The sequence below is a fragment of the Terrapene carolina genome, unplaced genomic scaffold, assembly GCF_002925995.2.
Source record: "Terrapene carolina triunguis isolate 2854851 unplaced genomic scaffold, T_m_triunguis-2.0 Scaffold21, whole genome shotgun sequence".
NCBI lineage: Eukaryota > Metazoa > Chordata > Testudines > Emydidae > Terrapene > Terrapene triunguis.
Window position 1 is genome coordinate 34,298,743 of NW_020664372.1, and position 23,404 is coordinate 34,322,146.

The window sequence follows — 23,404 nt, forward strand, 5'->3', positions numbered from 1 at the left end:
GTAGCTATTAGAAAAAGAAATTTAACTATTTCTTCAGAATAGAATAGTGGGTATGTCTTATGGATGAGGCTTATACTGGTGTTAAAACCTCAGTTTCCCATACAGTCTGATAGTCAATGCTAAGAAAAATATGCCTAAGAAGGAAGAAGTAGTGGGGTTTTTTTGGTTGTCTGATTGTTTTTTCCCCTGAGCTAAACTCAGGAGAACACCAATTTTAAAAGCATTCAGTTACAGGAAGACTGAGTTGTAAAGAAGAAAATTGTTCAGGACCTCAGAAGTCAGGAAAGGGAAGCTTAATCAGTTAGTGTACATTAGACAAAGAGTATTTAAAATGTTTCAGAATAAGTAGCCTGGGGACAGATCCACAGGTGGTGTAAATTGTCGTAGCTCTGACTTTGAAGTCAATGGAGCTCCTGCAATTTACATTAGCTGAGGATCTGCCCCTTAGTTTCTATCTATACCATATTCTTTTGCTTTTGCCTGCTAACCTGAAAAATGGCTTTGTAAAAAATACCCTTACATAGGAAAGGTGACTGAATACTATTTGACATGTGCAAAGCAGTCATATGGGCTTATTGCCACTTGTGGGTACTGTATCCTCAGCTGTTACAATGGCTTCCTTCTCATCCCACTGACACGTAACCTAGTAAGACCCAGAGTAGGGATATTCATATGGCTTTCTATACCTTAATTAAAATTCATGGCGTAATTGTATTTTTTTCTACCATTATCAAGCTACTAACTCGAAAGCATCGCTTCTGTTTAAGTTTTGGTGAGAGCCAGAGGGCACGGTAAAGGTCTACAAAAATAGTCGTCTTTGTGTTGTTTATTTTTGTTTCTCATATAATACATTCATATGCATTGCATAATTCCAAAACATTGTCTATCAACAAGTAATGTTCTTGTAGTGAACATAACATGAAGATTCTAGTATTTTAGTACATTAATTTTAAAGCTAATTTGTTGTATTAATCTTTATCTTGGTCAGATCCTTTGTGGCATAATTTTTTCCACTAATAACGTAATACTTGAATATAATTCCACTGACTTTGGAGGAGGGAAAATTGATTACAAAACAGAACATTTGGCATTTCACCAGTGTTTTAATATCTAGTAATATTAGAAGTGGAAACATTACAGTAATTTTAGAGGGATTTTTATTTTAAGCTCCTCAATTTTTTTATTTATTTGTAGCAAAACATGTGGATTCAAAGTTAAGAGCTGGAAATAAAGAAGCAACAGATGAAGAGCTGGAAAGAATCCTTGACAAAATCATGATAATATTCAGATTCATTCATGGTAAGAAGGGTTTAAAATTGATGTGATTAAAAGATGATCTTCAGTGCTACTGCTAGAATTGTTAATTGATTTAGTGCAGCAGTGACAAACTTGTGATGTGTTTAAGAGTCTATAAACTGGGACTACAAAATTAGAGACTGATGTTAGTGGGAGCTCTGCACAAAGACCACAGGTTAAACGTGGCCTCTGACCAGGAAGCTGGGAAGGTCACTGATAACATTTTCACCCCCCTCACGGTTTCCCTCCACTGGCTTCCCAGATAGAGTATATGGGAGCCCAGCGAACAGTGGCTCATCCTTTTCATCCCCAATCCCTCCCTGACATAAGGATGCAAACAGAGTGGGTCAAGGTAGAGAGAAGAGAGGATGTCACTGTAGTGCTCGACCGCTTACTGCAGTGCACTTTCCAAAAATGACTCTCTACCAAATAATAAAAAAGATAAGCACTTTAGCTGGACATTTCTGCTAAAATGAACAGCAGGAAAAGCATATCACCATGTCTAATTGAACGACCTGCTGGCTGTTTTGGGGGGGGGGGGGGGGGGAAATGGGCTAAATCCTAAATTTCTAAACTAAAGAGAAAAAGCTTTTTATGTCCAAATAGTTGCAGTTTCTAATATTGTGCCCTTTATAGAGGGGATGTAGGCAGGGCTGCCCTCTTTTTACCCCTCTTTGCTCTTGCTACGGAGCTATTTCCCAGAATTATTAGAATATAGCAACCAGACAGCAGATGTTCACCATAAAACAGAACGGTGTGCAGACTGCTTTTTGTTTGTCAAAACCAAAGAAAATCCTGGCAGAGGTGATGAAGGAAGTACATATTTTTGAGGCTAAGAGATTAATCTTTCTTAATTTGATATGCTAAATATGAAACTGCGACTACATTTTTTGTTTATTATCTTTCTTTTAATATATGTATATGTATAATTTTAAAGTTTTTAAATGAACTAAAAGGCTAGGTCAAAATACTATTTCTTCTTTTTTGTGAAATCTAGTACATAGGTCATAGCAGGACATTAAGGGCACGTGTTGCTGAGTACTCAAGTTTCTGGGTCTTGGCCCTTTAAGGACAGATATTCTGAGACTTATAGTCACCAGCTATTTCCCTTCATATCTCTCAGCAGAGACTCTCAAGCTCTCTCTGCTCTCTCCTGGGCTTCTCACCCACTAATAAAGTGGCATAGCTGTTCTGTACAACCAAACCACTCTATCAGTGGGAGAGTGGCCCAGGGGGTGCTTGGAAGTCTCTGTGCTGGGAGATCTGAAGTAGAACTGCTGTGGTAGCGTTGGGTTCCTCTTGGCAGATCCCAATGAAGGAGTCTGCTATGGTTTGGGGGGGGAAGAATACTTTGAAGAAGCTGTGTATTGCCTGGAGGAAAAGTGAACCCTGCATCTGAAACATACTCCTGGTACCTCTGCACCAAGGGGTGGTGGAACCTGAAACCTAAGGAAAGGATTTGGGGGAGCCCTGATGGAAGAGGTGAAGGCTTGTGGATATTCATATAACTCTTACGTTTCAAAGGACTATTTGCAGAGCCCAGTGAGAGGTATACCAAAAGCCTGAGGAGGAAGTGTGTACAGAAGGGGTTTTCTGAAACATATAGAGAGGCCTATTTTGTGTATTAATAAACCAGACTCCAGGAGGGAAGATGATGTTTTTGGCAAATACAATTTTGTGTGAGTGAGTGATTGCAGCTGACCAAGGGGGGAAAATAAGTCATCAGCTGCATTTGGACACCGGAGAGGGAAGCAATCATATCACAATAAATTAAGAAGAAAATCCAAACTACAAAATTGTTGTGTGTGCAACACTGTTAACAATGTTTATCAGCATGGCTCCATCTGTTTCTCTGGCTTTTTCATTTCGGACGTCAAAGCTCCATTGGCACCACTGGCACCTGTCATAGAATCATAGAATATCAGGGTTGGAAGGGACCTCAAGAGGTCATCTAGTCCAACCCCCTGCTCAAAGCAGGACCAATTCCCAACTAAATCATCCCAGCCAGGGCTTTGTCAAGACTGACCTTAAAAACCTCTAAGGAAAGAGATTCTTCCCCTCCTCCCCCCAGGGAACCCATTCCAGTGCTTCACCACCCTCCTAGTGAAAAAGTTTTTCCTAATATCCAACCTAAACCTCCCCCACTGCAACTTGAGACCATTACTCCTTGTTCTGTCATCTGGTACCACTGAGAACAGTCTAGATCCATCCTCTTTGGAACCCCCTTTCAGGTAGTTGAAAGCAGCTATCAGATCCCCCCTCATTCTTCTCTTCTGCAGACTAAACAATCCCAGTTTCCTCAGCCTCTCCTCATAAGTCATGTGCTCCAGCCCCCTAATCATTTTTGTTGCCCTCCGCTGGACTCTTTCCAATTTTTCCACATCCTTCTTGTAGTGTGGGGCCCAAAACTGGACACACTACTCCAGATGAGGCCTCACCAATGTCAAATAGAGGGGAATGATCATGTCCCTCGATCTGCTGGCAATGCCCCTACTTATACAGCCCAAAACGCCGTTAGTCTTCTTGGCAACAAGGGCACACTGTTGACTCGTATCCAGCTTCTCGTCCACTGTAACCCCTAGGTCCTTTTCTGCAGAACTGCTTCCTAACCATTCGGTCCCTAGTCTGTAACAGTGAATGAGATTCTTCCGTCCTAAGTGCAGAACTTTGCACTTGTCCTTGTTGAACCTCATCAGGTTTCTTTTGGCCCAATCCTCTAATTTGTCTAGGTCCCTCTGTATCCTATCCCTACCCTCCAGCGTATCTACCGCTCCTCACAGTTTAGTGTCATCTGCAAACTTGTTGAGAGTGCAGTCCACACTATCATCCAGATCATTAATGAAGATATTGAACAAAACCGGCCCCAGGACCGACCCTTGGGGCACTCTACTTGAAACCGGCTGCCAACTAGACATGGAGCCATTGATCACTACCCATTGAGCCCGACGATCTAGCCAGCTTTCTGTCCACCTTATAGTCCATTCATCCAGCCCATACTACTTTAACTTGCCGGCAAGAATACTGTGGGAGACCGTATCAAAAGCTTTGTTAAAGTCAAGGAATAACACCTCCACTGGCTTTCCCCTCATCCACAGACCCAGTTATCTCCTCAAAGAAGGCAATTAGGTTAGTCAGGCATGACTTGCCTTTGGTGAATCCATGCTGACTGTTCCTGATCATTTTCCTCTCCTCTAAGTGCTTCAGAATTGATTCCTTGAGGACCTGCTCCATGATTTTTCCAGGGACTGAGGTGAGGCTGGCTGGCCTGAAGGTCCCCGGATCCTCCTCCTTTCCTTTTTTAAAGATGGGCACTACATTAGCCTTTTTCCAGTCATTCGGGACCTCCCCCGATCGCCATGAGTTTTCAAAAATAATGGCCAATGGCTCTGCAATCACATCCGGCAACTCCTTTAGCACCCCCGGATGCAGTGCATCCGGCCCCATGGACTTGTGCTCGTCCAGTTTTTCTAAATAGTCCCGGGCCACTTCTTTCTCCACAGAGGGCTGGTCACCTCCTCCCCATACTGTGCTGCCCAGTGCAGCAGTCTGGGAGCTGACCTTGTTTGTGAAGACAGAGGCAAAAAAAGCATTGAGTACATTAGCTTTTTCCACATCCTCTGTCACTAGGTTGCCTCGCTCATTCAGTAAGGGGCCCACACTCTCCTTGACTTTCTTCTTGTTGCTAACATACCTGAAGAAACCCTTCTCGTTACTCTTAACATCTCTTGCTAGCTGCAACTCCAAGTGTGATTTGGCCTTCCTGATTCACTCCTGCATGCCTGAGCAATATTTTTATACTCCTCCCTGGTCATTTGTCCAATCTTCCACTTCTTGTAAGCTTCTTTTTTCTGTTTAAGATCAGCAAAGATTTCACTGTTAAGAAGCTGGTCGCCTGCCATATTTACTATTCTTTCTACACATCAAGATGTTTTTTTCCTGCAACCTCAATAAGGATTCTTTAAAATACAGACAGCTCTCCTGGACTCCTTTCCCCCTCATTTTATTTTCCCAGGGGATCCTGCCCATCAGTTCCCTGAGGGAGTCAGTCTGCTTTTCTGAAGTCCAGGGTCCGTATTCTGCTCTCCTTTCGTCCTTATGTCAGGATCCTGAACTCGACCATCTCATGGTCACTGCCTCCCAGGTTCCCATCCACTTTTGCTTCCCCTACTAATTCTTCCTGGTTTATGAGCAGCAGGTCTAGAAGAACTCTGCCCCTAGTTGGTTCCTCCAGCACTTGCACCAGGAAATTGTCCCCTACACTTTCCAAAAACTTCCTGGATTGTCTGTGCACCGCTGTATTGCTCTCCCAGCAGATATCAGGGTGATTAAAGTCTCCCATGAGAACCAGGGCCTGCGATCTAGTAACTTTTGCTAGTTGCCGGAGAAAAGCCTCGTCCACCTCATCCCCCTGGTCTGGTGGTCTATAGCAGACTCCCACCACGACATCACCCTTGTTGCTCACACTTCTAAACTTAATCCAGAGACTCTTAGGTTTTTCTGCAGTTTCATACCGGAGCTCTGAGCAGTCATACTCCTCTCTTACATACAATGCAATTTCCCAACCTTTTCTGCCCTGCCTGTCCTTCCTGAACAGTTTATATCCATCCATGACAGTACTCCAGTCATGTGAGTTATCCCACCAAGTCTCTGTTATTCCAATCACATCATAGTTCCTTGACTGTGCCAGGACTTCCAGTTCTCCCTGCTTGTTTCCCAGGCTTCTTGCATTCGTGTATAGGCACTATCTTGTCTATCTTGGTGTTCCAGCTGTCTTGCCCGCTGCCACCTGCTCCCTCAGATGCTGCTTCTGTGTAGGTGCTATTGGGGCAGCACCATGTTTCCCCAGTAAATAGAGGAGCAGTCTCTGTTGGTGTTTGTATAGGTCTCTGTGCTGGAGAGAGTTGCATGTCTTCAGACTTAGACCATGAGACACCAAGATCCCCTCCAAGGTCTTTTTACATCATTTTACCAACCTTGTTCCAGAGAAACTAAATCTGAAAGTCATGACTGGCACTCTTACAAGGAAGCCCCAGCATGGTGGAATACCTCCAGTGGGCTTATGGGCCATCTTGAACTGTGATGGAGGTCTAGACCGGGGTGGGCAAACTTTTTGGCCCGAGGGCCACATCGGTGTTGAGAAACTGTATGGAGGGCTGGGTAGGGAGGGCTGTGCCTCCCCAAACAGCCTGGCCCCTGCCCCCTAGCAGCCCTCTCCGACTTCCTGCCCCCTGACTGCCCCCCTCAGAACTCCTGACCCATCCAACCCCTCCTGCTCCTTGTCCCCTGACCACCCTCCAGAACCCCACCCCCTATTCAACCCCCCCGCTCTCTGTCCCCTGACTGCCCCCCCATCCAACCGCCCCGCTCCTTGTCCCTGGGGACCCCCTGCTCCTTATCCAGCCCCCCACCCCCTTACCATGCTTCTCAGAGCAGCAGAAGCTTGCAGCTAGCCATGCTGCCCGGCAGGAGGGGCCAGCTTCCCCGGGCGGGAGCTCAGGGGCCGGGTAGGACGGTCCCACGGGCCGTAGTTTGCCCACCTCTGGTCTAGACCCTCTCAGAAGAGTTCCAATCTACAAGATCACCTTTATCCATACCTTGCACTTCTAGGGAAGCCTCTTCTGCTGTCCCTCTACCTCTTCCTTTGTTGGAGCCTACAGAAGAAGGGAAGATAATGGGGGAATCTCTTCATGCCCCCTGCCCCAAATATTTCCTTTCTTCTCTGGATGAGGCTGTCACCCTGGAATCAACATCTCTTCTGGAGGATTTTAAAATTCCAGGGCTTTATGCGAAGGGTGGCCATATCTTTGGGAGTACAGGTGGTGCTTGTACAAGATAACCCACACAAGCTCCTAGATATCTTACAGGTCCCTTCCCCAAGAATGATCACCCTTCCCATTAATGAAGCCTTTGCTGGAACCAGTCAGTTCCCTCTGGCAGACGCCAGCCTCTATCCCACCCACTGCCAGCAGGTGACTAGGCGCTATCATGTTCCTCAGCAAGACTTTGATTATTTCTTTTCTATCCTACTCCTGACTTCCTTGAGATTATGGCCACTACTAAGTGTGCCAGGCAGTCTCATCCCAGGGACACTAACAACAAGGAGTTTAAAAGACTGAACTTGTATGGCAGGAAGGCCTATACCACTGCCAGCAAGTGTCAAATTACCAGGCACTGTTGGTTAAATACACTTTTCTTAATTGGTCAGCAGTGTTAAAGTTTGCAGACAAGTTGCCTGAGGAGTACAGAGAAGAATTCTTGGCCATTAGTTTCTTAAGGACACCTTGCTGCCTGAACATCGCTTCAAGCAGCCATTGATACAGCTGATGCTGCCTCATGCTCCTTGGCTATACCTATCTTGATGAGATTCTCCTCTTGGCTGCAACCGTCTGCCATCCCAAGGAAGTTGCAAAATACAATAGGAGATTTAGCCTTCAAAGAGTTCAGTGTTTCCCCAGAAAAGGATGATGCCATGTGCACCTTAAAAGATCCATGAGTGACCTCCCATCATTGGGGGTTTACACCCCAGTAACAAAGAAGAAGAAACCATTTAAACCTCAGTCGTACTAAAAGAGCTCTTAGCAGATGTCTCAGGATACTTCCAAAGGAAGGTTTAAACCTCCTAGAGATGTCATCAGTCGGATTCATCCACAACACGCCCTTCTTACCAGACCACTGCAGCTTTGAAGAAGTTGTTTTGACTACTCCATTGAGGACAGTACACGGACCATATCTCATCTCCTTCCCTTTGAATACTACTTATCTCTCTCTCTCTCTCTCTCTCTTACAGTGTTCGGAAGCAGATCACATCATACAAGTGGGTGTACAGCAGTGAAAGAGGAATACTTCACCCAGTTCAGCTCCTTCCTCTTCCTCAGTCCACCTTCCCTGTCATTTTTAGGGACCCATTTTACAAGACTGTATTGATTCCAGAAGTGCAGTCTTTTTCGGAGCTGGGAGCAGAGAGGAGGTACCTTACCAATAAAAGGTTTTTATTTCCAGTACTTCCTGATTCCCCAAAATCTTGTGGTCTTTGTCTCATTCTAGACCTCAGAAAGCTAATCCAGTTCATCAGTAAGATCAAGTTCAGGACGGTCACCCTTGCTTCCATTATCCCTTCCCTAGAGATTGGTATACTGCCCTTGGTTTGCATGATGGTTACTTTCATGTGGCAATACATCCTGGCCACAGACAGATTCTTTGGTTCATAGCAAGCAACAACAACTACCTTTACACAGAGCTTCCGTTCGGGTTATCTTCAACCCTAAGAATCTTTGCCAAGTGCATGATGATGGTGGTAGCCCATCTGCATTGCGTAGGTATTCAGATATTTCCTTACCTGGACAGTTGGCTAGTTCGGGGAAGATCAAGTGCCCATGTTCAAAACAGCATCTTTGTCATCAGACCGCTGCTCTCTGGTCCAGGCCTGAAATTGAATATAGACAAACTCAAGTTATGACCACACAATGAATAACTTTTCATAGGGGCAGTCCTTGATGCCATAACTGCTGTGGGTACCTTCCTGTGGACAGGATTCAGTCCATAGTTTTTTGGGCCTAAAACCTCACATCCAACTCAAAGACAAGTTTATTTTTGCTTACAACTATTGGGGTATGTGGCTTCATGCATATGTGATTCTGCATGCCAGACCTCACCTCTACTGTCTGCAAGCCTGGCTTTCCTCAGCATACTGACTGAGTGGTATTCACTAGACATGTTGATTTGCATACCTGCATAAGAGCTTCAGTCCCTGGACTACTGAATAGACCCTCTGAACGTCTGCAATGGGGCTCTCTTTTTGCCACCAGAACAGACTATGACTCTGGTAACAGATGCATTTACCAAAGGCTGGGAGGGTCATCTCGGTCAGCTCCAGGCACAAGTTCTTTGGTAACCTCAGGAGGTCTCACTCTAACATAAAAGTGTTAGAGCTCTGTGCTATTCATCAAGCCTGCAAGACATTTATATCCACCATCAGGAACCAGTTTGTTTAAGTTCTGATGGACAATACCACTAGCATGTTTTATCTGAACAAGCAAAGGGGGTTGCAGGGTCATCTCAACTGCTCCAACAAGTGAATTGCCTGTGGAATCTCTGTATAAGAAACAAGATTTTGCTAAAAGCTTTACATTCCAGGGGTGAGGAACACTGTTGTAGATACCCTCAGTAGAAACTTGACCAACACAAGTGGTCAGTCAGGAAGGATGTTCTTCTCCAGATCTTCCAACAGTGGGGGTAGCCAATAATAAACTTATTTGTGACCAACCTCAGCAACAGATGCAGGGAATTTTGCTTCAGAGTGGACTGCGGCCCAAGTTCCATGCTGGATGCCTTTCTTCTTCTCTGGTCCAGTCATCTGCTCTGTGCATTCCCCTCAGTTCCTCACATTCCAAGAGTACTCCAGGAAGATGAAAAGAGACCAGGCAACATAAATCCTTGTGGCACCAGCTTGGCCATGACAATATTGGTTCATGGATTTACATCAGCTCTCTATCAGGCCACTGATAATTTTACCCTGGTCAAGGATCTCCTATGTCAAAACTTGGACAAGTCTCTGAATCCTAACCTTAAATCTCTCCACCTCACTGCATGGATAATTTCTGGTTGAATATGTGTGAGAGATTATTGTCCTGAGAAGTCCAAGCCATCTTGATGAGCAGCAGAAAGGACTCCACCAGGGCCCCATACGCCACACAATGGAAGAAGCTTTTGATCTCGGTGCCATCCCACTGTTTCCTAACTATATAAAGAATACATACGTACTGGACTACCTACTGCATCTGAAATCATCTGGCCTTTCAGTTAGTTCATTAAGAATCCACTTCACTTCTTCTCAGCAATACAGAATGACTTTTCTATCTTCTTACCTTTTGATTACCTTACTGAGCAATATTCCTAGACATCTGCAAGGCAGCAACGTGGTCATCTTTACGTACCTTCTCCACATACAACTATTTCTCAAGCTTCATGAGATGACGCCAACTTTGGTAAGTCAGTGTTTTGATCTCTTGTTCAAATAATTCAAAGTTGAATGTATATGCACAGAATCATTCGAAGGAGAAAAAATGCTTGCTTTACCTGTATGGTAATTGTTATTCTTTGAGATGCGCTGTGCTCATATACCTTCCATAATCTCTCCTACTTTCCCCACTGCTTCGGATGTTAGACTGTGGTATGAGGGAACAGAGAGGGAGATGGTGGTAATCCTCGACTTGGTCCATGAGGAGAGCAGGGGGCATGTGTGCAGCCTAGTGCAGGCAAAAATCTGCAACTCAAGTGCGTTGGGAGCACGTACAACTCTAGTGAAACGTATATGTGCACATCTCGAAGAACAGTTACTGTACAGATATGTAACTGTTTTCCACTTTTCAGCAAGTCAAGAGAAAGGACACTTCTGTATAGTTGAAGATAAGTAGTAAAGGTGTAATGTTTGATTTCTCAAGGTTTTTTGTTGTTTTCTCTCCATACAGGTAAAGATGTGTTTGAGGCATTTTATAAGAAAGATTTGGCCAAAAGACTGCTGGTTGGAAAAAGTGCATCAGTAGATGCTGAGAAGTCAATGCTGTCAAAGCTTAAACATGGTGAGCAGCTGCAAATGTTGAATTTTTTACTTCCTTTAGGTTTTAAACCTGAACCTTTATTTATATTTATGTTAAAGTGACTGGGCCAAATTTTCAAAAGGGCTGAGCACCGTACGGCTCCCACTGTTCAGAGTAGGAACTGCTGACTGCTATGTACTCGAGGAAATGTGAAATTTTAATTTAGGTGCCTAAATGGGAGTGGAGTTATTTTGGAAATCTGTGACATTAAGCTGTGCTGTGCTTTGGGGACTTTAGAGAACAGACTAACCTTATAATTTCTCTGATCCCTCCAGGAGAGGACTGGACACTACAGAGCACACGGTTTGGGGAAAGTTTGGGATTGGCAGTGTGTTGGGGTCACCCTGAAAGTGTCATAACCAAAGCTGGTGGAAGCCAGAGTGGGGCTGTGGGGCTATAAATGGGCTGCTGGAGTCAGAGCTGCTGAATCAGGGCTGTCTTAGCACACAGACACTCAGGGTGTGACCTGCATGCTGATAGGCTGGCTGTGAGTGTCCCTGGTTGGGAGCTACAGCAGCAAAGCATTGTGAGGTACCCAGGTTTGCAGGGCAAGTGGTGACACAACCCCTCACTGGTCTGGGTTTGCACCTGAACCCTGTCACAGTGATATAGTTACGCAGGATTTGCACACAGCTTGCTATTTTAACTAAGGTTTACACTTCAAGCACTAGTAAAATAGTTTGAAGTGATTTTCTAGTGAAAAGGCGGTGAACAATTGTAGGAAATAGAACAAAGGAAATTGTAAAGATGAGTAAGAAGCAGAAAAGACGGGAGCCTCAGCTTATCTGGATTTGCATCCCAGGAACCGTCACACTAGCCCAACATTAAGCTTAAGCCTTTCTTGCTTGTTTTATGTTTGTTGTAATCATGGAAACTTTGCTTTAATTTATGTGACAGAATGTGGTGCTGCTTTCACCAGTAAACTGGAGGGAATGTTCAAGGATATGGAACTTTCAAAAGATGTCATGATTCAGTTTAAGCAGGTAAATTTAACTTCACTTATGCATGGTATATTTACACTAGCTAGGATGATGTCACATAATTGTATTGAATTAAACCGTGACAAAACAGATTTTCCACAGATTGTTTATAGTTCAGCATATCTGCTGGGACGTTATCTGACCCTACAGTTTCATTTGATTTTGTTTTAACTCTTAATAATAAAGCCTGAATGTAGTATTGCCACTAAATTTATTATTAGACCCATCTCTAAAATTGCTTTTAAGACTCCATTTTATCATGTGGGAATTATTGCCAGGTTGTGATTAGTTCAGTATGAATGACCTACATCTGGTGATGAATGTTCTTGCGCCATACAGACTGGATTGTTGCTGTTATGTTCTCTGGATACCCAGCCCCAGTGCTGTCTAGACTGCATTTCTTTTAAATGTACCATCGTGTATCTTCTTAACATCCCTTAAATGTTTTTGTATGGATTCTTTAAAATTCTTTTGACTTTGAAGTCCTTTAGAAGAACTGATCTAATAGATAATCATATTGTCTGTTTTGTTCCCAACCATTCACTATGTTCTGAATTGCCTAGGTATGTAGTGTAGTGTGCCTTTGCATGACTTTCAGACAGTGGGAGTTAGAGCATTTTCCAACTGTGGACATCACCTCTAGAAAACTTCCTGATACTGTCCATAATTTCCAACTGGAATCAGTATTTTAAAAAATTAAGAGCACCTATGTTTGCTGTAGGAGTTAATTGTTTTTGATCACAGATTTTTATATTGCACAGTGCACCAATGAGAAATGCTTTATAAATTCAACTTTGGTTTATAGTCAGCTCTTTGGGTGTTTTAATGACTTGCCGGAATTAATTCATTGTGCCAAAATTAATTCACTGTTTTAAAAAAAAAAAAAAAAATCAGTATTCCAGATATTAACAGAAGCCATATATTGATTTACTTTTCCAAGTTTATTTTTGATTTTATTGTGTTAGCAGGATTTTTAACAGGTTTGGGTTTTTTAATTTTATTTTATTTTAGTATATGCAGAACCAAAGTGATCCAGGCAATATAGACCTGACGGTAAATATACTTACTATGGGATATTGGCCAACCTATACACCCGTGGAAGTCCACTTAACTCCAGAGGTGAGTCTTTTAGAACTAGAATTTGCAGTCTATCATGGCAGAGGGCTAGGAATTTCAATATTTAGGTTGCCTAACACATCCAATTATAACTCTTTTCAATTACGTATAACTAGACTAGTACGCCTGAGGGAATTCTGCGCCAAAAAATGAAAAATTCTGCACACGATATTTTAAAATTCTGCAAATTTTGTCAATAAATAAATGTGGTGGCTCCAGCATGGCAGTGGGGAGCACAGGCCACAGACTGCACAGAGGTGGGAGATCACCCTGCAGCCCCTCACTCCCCCAGGACATGGACTCAGTGGTGAGGCTGCACTGTTACAGATTTGCCCATTACTTTGGGGTATGCTTATTTATTCGGGTTACTCTTCTGGGGAAGGGGATTTTGTAAATTTATCAATGTACTGTTTGTGTCACTTGTGTTTTCATATGGAGCTCTACTTCTCCCTGCTGCAAGTCCTCTTTCAATGGAGCTATCCTGCAGGACCTAGGTTCCCCAGGGCTGGGTTTCTGCAGCCCCAGAACTGGATGCGCACACACACCACACACCCCCCCCCCCCCCCAGCCTGAGCGGACCAGGTCAATCAGCACTGTCAAGCTGACCCCTTATATGTCTCTGGACGCACTGGGCTGGATGAAGCAGCACTTTCAAGCTGACTTTTTTTATACAGGTCTGTCGCATCTTACGCGCATTTAACATGCGCGAATTCAGCTTTATACGGTCGGCAAAGACGAAAAAAAAAGAGAAAAATAACAATTTAAATACTTTTCCTGTAGTGTGGGCGATTCCGCCCACCATTACACTCAATGTAATTTTGACTATACGTGGTTTTCGCTTTACGCGCTGACCGCGGAACATAATCCCAGCATAAGATGAGACAGACTTTTATGCCCCTGGGCTCCATGGACTGGGTCAAGCAGCACTTTCAAGCTGTTACCCTTATGGGTCCCAGATTCAGCACGTCCCTTTCCCCACTCTCACATCACAATTGTAGTGGCAGTAACCTACTTGATGAGCAAACCCCACAGTATTTTGGGTGCTGCAGGGATCTTTAGCTTAGGTAAAAGAAGCGTTGCTGTAGGGTAAATGGGGAAAGCTAAAACCACAAAAGAGTAAAGTTCAGCAAGAGAGAGAGAAGCAACCAACTTAACCATAAAAGTTATTTATTGAATAATAGTGATAAATACACAAGGAGGGCTAACCCAACATAACGTAAATTATTAAAGGTTAATACCTAAGGTAGAAAGGAAAACAGAGAAAGGGGGCGGGATCTCACCCACTCCATGAGGCTTGAACTGGTCGGGGTTCCCAGGTGATGGTGGTAGCAGAGGGTCCTGAATGCTAGAGACAGGCAGAGCCCCCAGCACGATCAGTCAGGGGAAGATGGAGTTCCAGTGGAACTGATACCTAGTTTGAATCTAAGCATCAGAATCCTGACTAGAGGGTGAGTAGGGATTTTTGTAGAGAAAATACAATTGTTCAAGGGAGAACACTAGATTTGTTTATAGGTAAGCTGATGACTCAAGGGTTTTCTTTAGGCTAGACAATAGGAGCTGATCACTCTTGGCTATGGGTGGTGTTTTCTTCCAGGGAGCTCACAATGCAACTAGGCTGCTTCAGTATTTGGATATCAATTAAGGATTCATTACTAGAATTGGTCTGATAATTGCTGAGCTGGGTGTGTGCAGACATAGATTCATTAGCATCTGGAGCAGAGATTCCCATGATGCAGTGCTTCCCTGCTTTTTCTGGTCCCAGAATTCAGTGTGGTTTTCTGTTCTCCATTCTGTATGTAAATTGAGATGTCTTCCTGTCCCATTTTTCATGCAGATGAGGCTAGGGGAGTTGTTTCTGCTCTCCATCTGTATGCTAATGGAGATGTCTTAATCTTGTCACCCTTGTCAGGAGGGGTCTAGGTGTGTCTCCCAATGCCCTTCACTGCTCTCTGCAAGTTTTTTCCCCCCCCTGATGGGTTTTGGTTTAAGCAGAGGCGGGGGGGGGGGTGTCTTTCATGCTGGATAGTGCACCCTAGTTCCCCAAGAACACAGAGGTGTCTGGTATCAGCACCAGACCCTGACACAGCACAAGGGCCAGGCCTGCCCCAGAAATACCCTGGGGCCCTGCTCCTCCATGCCAAGCATACTCGATGTAGGCTGGCAGGCACAGTCCAGCAGGATCCCAAGTGTGGAAGGGCTTAGTGTGGAGAGATAGGGTTCTTTGTGGGGCAGTCTGGGCACGGGCGGCTTGCTGGGGGAGGATCTGGATGAATAGGGGCTCATTGGGGGCAGTTCTGGGTGCAGAGGCAATGGGACTGTGCAGTGGGGTCCAGATGAAGGTGGTTGGGGCTCAGCAGGGGGGTCTGGATGTACAGGGCTCTGCAGAGGGGGATCCAGGTTCTGTCTTGGTGGGGCTCACTGGGGTGCGGGTCTGGGTGCGGGGGGCTAGTCGGGTGGTCCAAGTGCAGGTGAAGTGGGGCTTGTTGGGGTGGGGGTTTGAATGCGGGGATTGGTCTGGGTTCAAGGGTGGGGTCCAGATGCAGAGGGTGAGGCTTGGTGGGGTGTGGGTTCAGGTTTAGGGGGTTCTGGGTGCAGGGGGTGAGGCTTGATGGATTGATCTGGATATGAGGTGGGTCCAGATGCACGGGAGTTAGGTGGATGGGGGAGCAGCTCCCTGTACAGGGATCCCTCCCCCCTATGGCTGAGAGAGAAAGCGTGGGGGGAGTTGCGGAGTTTCCTGCAGCCAGCGAGGTTGCTGGGGATGGGTCTGACCCAGCCCTGGTCGCTTCTTGTAGGGGAAGAGGAAGTCTTGTCCTGCCCAGCCCAGCCGGGACTAGCTGCTGAGTCTTGTACAGGGTAAGAGCCACTGTCCGGGGCATCCCCAGCCCCATTCTGCCTCTTTCTCCCCCCCTGCCCCCCCCCCCCGCTGCCCCAGATACCTGAAACAACCCACCCACGCTGCTGGAGAGCGGCGCATGATTATTTTTGCAGCTTCCCTATCAGAAAGTCAGTCATTTTTCTGCAGGGAAGCAAATAATTCTGCGCACACACAGTGGTGCAAAATTCCCCCAGGAGTAAACTAGAATAGATCAAAACTTCTCAAATTTCAAAGGTGGGTGGGGGAAAGAAAGTGGTTGAAAATTCACAAAATGGTTAACCAGCCAGCCTTCAAAACATAAAATATTTAGGAATAAATTATGAAAAAAAACATTTTGAAAACAATAAACAGCTTATATACATGCCTGTTTTACTAGATATAACCCATCTTCCACATGGAGAAACTGGTAGGTTTCAGAGTCTTTCAAATCCCATTAGTTGAGGTTCTGTGGCCTGCAATGTGCTGGAACTCAGACTAGATCGGGCGGGGGGGGGCAAACTTTTTAGCCTGAGGGCCACATCTGGGTATGGAAATTATATGGTGGGCCATGAATGCTCACGAAATTGGGGTTGGGGTGCAGGAGGGGGTGAGGGCTAGAAATGAGTTCAGGGTGCAGGAGGGTGCAGGAGGTGGGGGAGTAGGGTGAGGGCTCCAGCTGGGGGTGCGGGCTCTGAGGTGGGGCTGGGGATGAGGAGTTCGGGGTGCAGGAGGTGCCCCGGGCTGGGATCGAGGGGTTTGGAGGGCGGGAGGGGGATCAGGGTTGGGGTGTGGGGAGAGACTCGGGTGCAGGCTCCGGACAGCGCTTACCTTAAGCGGCTCCCGGAAGCAGCGGTCATGTCCCCACTCCAGCTTCTACATGGAGCTGCGGCCAGGCAGCTCTGCGTGCTGCCCCATCCACAGGCGCCACCCCTGCAGCTCCCATTGGCTGCAGTTCCCATTGGCTGCAGTTCCCAGCAATGGGAGCTGCGGGGGCAGCGTGTGGAGCGGAGGCCCCTGGCTGCCCCTACACGTAGGAGCCCGGACCGGGGCTATGCCGCCGCTTTCGGGAGCGGCGTGGCGCGACCCTGCTTCCCGGCTGGAGCAGAGGAGCAGAGCAAATGCCAGACCCTGCTCCCCAACGGGAGCTCGAGGGCTGGCTTAAAACGGTTGGTGGGCTGGATTTGGCCCGCGGGCCATAGTTTGCCCATCCCTGGACTAGATGATCACTATGATCCTTCTGGTCTTAAAGTCTATGAGGACTTGGGAGCAGAGTGCAAAATGGGAGTGGGGCTTTTCAGAACCTTCTCTCCTCCTCCTCTGACTTCCGCATGTGGGGAACATTTGATGGTAGGCCTAAGATGAAAACACCACTTTGGTATATGTTCTTATTCTTTTAATGGGAATTTGGTTTTATCTTAACTAAAATGTATTTCGTTTCAGGAAAATTATATTCTATGAATGTTTGGCATCAATTTTTGCTCTGTTTAAGCTGGCACCAATGTAAATGAGGGCAGATTTGGCCCTTGAACTTTACTTTTGTGTAAACTTTGATTTTAAATATTAAGATGAGCCTAACACGCTACTGTGAAAATCAGTCTGATTGATTAAATTTGGTATAAGATAGGTTAACTTTTTTCCCCCTCTTTTTCTTCTTCGTTTACAGATGGTTAAGCTTCAAGAGGTATTTAAGACCTTTTATCTTGGAAAACACAGTGGTCGAAAGCTTCAGTGGCAGACCACTTTAGGGCATGCTGTCTTGAAAGCAGAATTTAAGGAAGTATGTTTGTTTATTTAATGCTTAATCATCTGCTTTTAAATAAAATAACTTATTTGGCATCTCTTGCTTTTTTAAGCAGTACATTAATAAAACATTTTTTTTGCAGAGAAGACTAGAATCTAACAATAGTCTATATTAACTATTATAAAAGTTTGTTTTCTTTGCCATTTATTTAGAATGTAGTATTTTAGTTAAACATGTTTAAAACTCCAGTGTGAAACGTATTTCAGCAGTGACTGTTGTGGGTCAGTAGGAAGTCTCATTCATTGATGAAGAGAAGCCTGTAGCAGGCAGGAAACTAAAAGATTGGGGTGGAAATTTTTTTAATAGTATTTTGAAGGAACTAGTGATTGAATATTAGCTTTAGCTATTACAAAGCCATGCTGAAAAGTATCAGTGGTATAATTTAATGAATGTGGTTAAATTTAAATGCTTTTGAATTATTAAAGTATTAAATAACTGAAATGTTTCTTAACATAGCTTTTGTTCTATGTCATGAGATATCTTCATCAGTAACATAACCTCATTGTACACAGACGTACTCTGATGTTAATGATGACTAGTTATAAATGCAAACTTTAGAGCCATGGGATCATGTGAAGTTAAGATGACTGACAAGTTTGTAATTGACAACAGACTTAAAATGTTGTTTGTGCATGGAGATCTTGAATTATTAATCTCCTTCCCATTGCCTAATTTTACAAGTGCCACACTTCTGTTAACGCTGTTGCTGCAGAATTGCATGAATTAGAGAATTTGTTCATGTTCTATCAAGTTTTATCTGACACTGATATCTTTCATGTTAGTTTGCTTATCTCTATTAAACAACACATTGGGTAAAATTCTGGCCTCATTTAAGTCAATGAGAGTTTTGCTATTGACTTCATTGAAGTCAGGATTTCACCCATTGTGTGTACCTAGAAGAAAATGCTGTTAGGTGAATACTGGGCTATGCAGGTAACCTGTTGGTGCACTACACTACCAATACAGGGTTGTTTGGGTTTTGGTTGGTTGGTTGGGTTGTTGGGTTTTTTTGTGGTTTTTGTGTGTGTGTGTGTGTGTGTGTGTGTGTGTGTGTGTGTAATTTGTCTTGCTATTGTTACATTTCCTTGGCACCACATTCTAGGATACATAATCAGGCAGCAGAATCCTTTTAAATACACATTTCTCTTAATCTAGAAGCTATTTGATAAATAATTTATAGATCGTACAACTTATCATCAGAGTTGTTTTTGAAGTTTGGCACTGTATAGAATACAGTTGATACTCTAAATGTTGTACACAACTCTAGAAACCATTTACAGTTACTTGTGGTTTTTTTGTTCCCTTTGTAGGGAAAGAAAGAGTTTCATGTGTCACTCTTCCAGACATTAGTGCTGCTTATGTTTAATGAAGGAGATGAATTTATTTTTGAAGAAATTAAAATGGCTACTGGTGTAGGTAAGAAAACTTACTTCATTCATTCATTATTTTCTTTCATTTGAATAGCTTCTAAATATGACTTTGGATGTAAAAGTCTAATTTTAAGTACAGCAGAATGTTGCTAATTTCAGTAACTTGCAATGGCTATTAAGACACTTTTGTGAATCAGCGAGTATGTAAATACTAAAAAGATAAACAAAATGTACTTCCACTACTTTTTAGATAACATTGATACTTCATAAATGTATTAGTAAATGATCCGTAGTATATTTTGTAAAACTGATGCATTCTTACTAACAAGACCTCACTACAGCTTTTTTAATTCTTTGAGAAGTAGAGAGAGACTCCATTTTTGTGTGTGCAGATTATTAAGATTCTATTGTAGTTTCAAGTATCATACTGTAAAATGACCTTTTTAGAACAATTGCATTAGTTTTGGTTTGGAGAGGGGTTTTTGAATTAATAATGTCCTTGCGTGATTGTCCATGTGTATTCCGCTTCTGGTGTGCATGAGCACCATGGGCACAAGATCAATTTTTTTTTTTTTAATACCAGTGCCTGTTGAGACTGTGCATGTAGCCCACACGCCCTCTGGCACTCCATAGCTGAGGGCATAAAGGGCAGAGCAGCTGCAACCCCCTTCCAGTTACTTTTTACTACCCAGGGCAGCAAGATGGAACCTCTACACTGTCCGCATCTCTGCACACTGTGCATGAGAAGACAAGCTCTTCAGCTTCTGAGATATTCCCAGTACCAGATCCCCTGGATATGGTGCAGTTGAAATCCCCAGGATTCAAATCCTTTCCCTCTTGTGAGGTAGCTATTCCTATCAATCCTGGACACTCCATGTGCTGCTTCTGCCTCTATGAAGCATATACACAAGATAAATGCTTGATACGTTTCTCTCTTTCAAAGAGGACACACAAAGAAAGGGAATCCTGCCAAAACTTTTTCTCTTGGAGAGATGCGTAAGGGCATTATCTGAGCCTGAGAAGAAGACAGCAGCCAACTAGACCAGTCTCTGTGAGTGGTCCAGTAAGTCTCGGGTCTACCTTGAACTTCAGGGCTCACTTGTTGACTAGAGAGAGCTTCTAACTCAGCCTCAGTTCAATCTTCTAAGGAGAGAGGGAGGAAAGAATACTGGTCTCATTGGAGAGAGAGATTTCCCTCATCAGCACTGAATAAATCCAAACCAGGGGGCAGTTCAAGGCTCAGATTAAATACTGCTGATGTCTCGGCACCATTTTGTCATCAGATGACCTCAGCACTGCTTTTGGAGCCTGTTTCTGACTCTACCAGTACTGATCGATTGACCACAAAACACCCAGCATTGATACACCCGGCACTGACATCCAAACACCTTACCTTGGCACTAGAGTGCTCCATACCAGCATTCATAGCACCCACCACACTACCAGCTAATCTGGAGGACAAGCTCTCAGTCCTGATGAGATTCGCAGTACTGATTGACTTGACAGTAGCCAATCCGCTGGAGTCACCATTGCAGACAACTACTAGGAAACTCCTAGCCCTTGTGCCATCTGGATCCACCATCTCAATTCCTGCACAGGATACCCTTGGGCCCTGAACCCATTGTGGTATCTTCCTTCTCTCCATACCCCTAGTTTAAGCAATAATGGCCATGCTGAGCCTGTTTGGGGATGCCAACCAGTAGAAAGACTTCATTGGTTCTCCTACCTCCAAAGCTAGGTCTGTGTCCCCTCTTAATCCATCTCAGGAAGGTCAGCTGGTCCACTATACATCTCAACATCAGTACCAGGACATAGGCTGGACATCTGTCTCACATAGACTATCCTGTTCTATCTCAACAGTGATATTGTCATCTTCGCTTTATGACACTGTCCCCCCTCATGTCTGGCAGTGCTGAAACAAACTATCCGATCTTCCAGGAGCTTCTCCAACAAATGGCAGTTACCCTGGAAATTGCAGTAGAGAGAATGCAGGAAAGGTCACGCTAACGTCTGCATCCTGTGTTCCTTGGGCTCTGGTAGATTGGCAATGCCAATAAATGAAGCCTTGTTGGAACCAGCAAGAGACCTATGATAGACCCCAGCTTCAGTGGAACCCACTTCTAATAAGGCAGATAGCTGCTACCAAGTCCCCTCAAAGGAGTTTGGTTACTTCTATAATGACCCCACATCTGGGTTCTTGGTGGTTGCAGCCATCCATGAGAGGTCCAAACAGCAGGGACCACCCAAAATGACACCATGGCACAAGGACCTGAAGAAACTTGAATTCTTTGGCAGCAAGGCCTGTTCCTCAGGCTAGCTTACAAATGCCCATATTGAGCTACCAAGCATTCCTGGCTAAATAGAACTTATTGAATGGGGACCAAGTGTCACAGTTCAGAAGTCTCACAGGATCACAGGGAGGAACTCAAAGCTGCTGTGGTAGAAGGGTAAGTGGTAGTAAGTTGCCCTTGATGCCTCAGACACAGCGATTACAGTAACTCCTCACTTAGTCGTCCTGGTTAACGTTGTTTTGTTACGTTGCTGATCAATTAGGGAACATGCTCGTTTAAAGTTGTGCAATGCTCCCTTTTGACATTGTTTGGCAGCCGCCTCCTTTGTCCCTGCTTGCAGGAAGAGCAGTCCGTTGCAGCTAGCTGGTGGGGGCTTGGAACCAGGGTGGACCGGCAGCCCCCCTATCAGCTCCCCACTCCCCTAAGTTCCCTGGGCAGCAGCTGCCCAGCAGGCTATCAATTGCCGGCAGTTCAGCTGTCCCTCCCCCCATTGCCATGTGCTCCTCCTGCCCTCTGCCTTGGAGCTGCTCCCCGAGACTCCTGCTTGCTGTGCAGGGGGAGGGAGGGGAGGAAGAGGAGGGCTGTCAGGGTGTCCCCCTCCCCCCCTGCTCCTGCAACCCGCTTACCCCATCTTCCATAGAGCGGGGGGGACACACGACAGGGTTCAGGACGGAAGGAGCTTGCTGGCAGCAACTGCGGTCTCAGCAAGTTGATCTAATTAACAAGGTAGTGTACTTAAGAGTAGGGTCACCGTACTTAAAGGGGAAATGCGCATCTCTCTCTCTCTCACACACACACACATATGGTGTGTGTCTGTCTCTGTCTGCGATGCTGTCTCCCCTCCTTCCATTCCTGCTGCCTTGTAGAGTGTGAGAGTTAACCCTTGAGAGCTCAACCAATTGCTAGTTCATGGTTAGCAGTAAGGCATTCCCTGGAAAATATCCCACCCTCTGACTCCTCCACCTCAACCAAGCTTCACAATCATCATCACTGTGTACCATATAAAATTGTTTGTTTAAAACTTATACTCTATGTGAGTGTGTGTATATTATATATAAAAAAAAATAGTCTTTTGTCTAGTGAAAAAAATTTCCCTGGAACCTAACCCCCTCATTTACATTAATTCTTATGGGGAAATTGGATTCGCTTAACATTGTTTCGCTTAAAGTCGCATTTTTCAGGAACATAACTACAGCCTTAAGTGAGGAGTTACTGTACTATGCATAGAGCCTTTTGGTTGCAGTCGTCCAATATTCCAAAGAAGTTCTAAACAACCACTGAGGACCTGTTCTTCAAAGGCTGCGACCTTTTCAATATCCACACAAAAGATCTTCACACTTTAAAGCAGGGGTCGGCAACCTATGGCACGCGTGCCGATTTTTAATGGCACGCTGCTGCCTGCCGGAGTCCTGGCAGGCAGCAGCATGCCATTAAAAATCCTGCCCAGCCTGGCCCGGCCTGCTCTTTTCCGCCCTCTGCCCCCACCCCTCGCGGGGGCAGGGGGCAGAAGCTTGGTCCTGCCGGCTCCCCTGCCTCTTTCCATAGTGTGCTGGGTTCCTGCCCCTCCTCCGCCTCTCTGTCCCTCCCTCCCTGCCGGCTGATCAGCTGATGGTCCTTGCGAGGGAGGGGGTCAGGAAGGAGCAGAGTCAGTGTGCTCGCTGCTCCCGGCGGAGGCAGAGAAGAAGCAGGGGCAGGGCCTTGGGGAAGGGAGGGGGAGTGGAATGGGGCATATCCCCTCCAGCCCCCTGCCCTGGCCCCCCCCCCACACACACACACCCCAGCCCTGAGCCCTGACCCCCCCCTCACACACTCCCAGCCCTGAGCCCCGCAGCCCTGCAAACACCCCCAGGCCTGAGCCCTGTGCCCCGCACACACCCCTGAGCCCTGTATCCCCCTCATACACACCCAGCCCTCTGCTTGACTCCTTCACCCCTCCCCACGACCCCAGCCCTGAGACCTGCACCCCCTCACATGCCCCCAGCCCTCTGCCCTGACTCTTGCGCCCCCCCACACCCCATGCACACCCTCATCCTGACTCTTGCACCCCCCACATCCCCACCCTGAGCACCAAACGGGAGCTCCTGCACCCCCCCCCCC

General features: G+C 45.4%; 1 protein-coding gene across 1 annotated transcript in view; it reads left to right on the forward strand.

Moving 5' to 3' along the window:
• The window catches only part of CUL4A (cullin 4A), a 96,441-nt gene that overhangs the window by 58,049 nt on the left and 14,988 nt on the right, over positions 1-23,404 (forward strand). The window contains exons 12-17 of the mRNA XM_024219546.2: positions 1,195-1,299; positions 10,764-10,874; positions 11,790-11,875; positions 12,884-12,991; positions 17,509-17,622; positions 18,957-19,062. Coding sequence (XP_024075314.1) covers positions 1,195-1,299; positions 10,764-10,874; positions 11,790-11,875; positions 12,884-12,991; positions 17,509-17,622; positions 18,957-19,062 — 630 coding nt within the window. The remainder of the gene's footprint in view (positions 1-1,194; positions 1,300-10,763; positions 10,875-11,789; positions 11,876-12,883; positions 12,992-17,508; positions 17,623-18,956; positions 19,063-23,404) is intronic.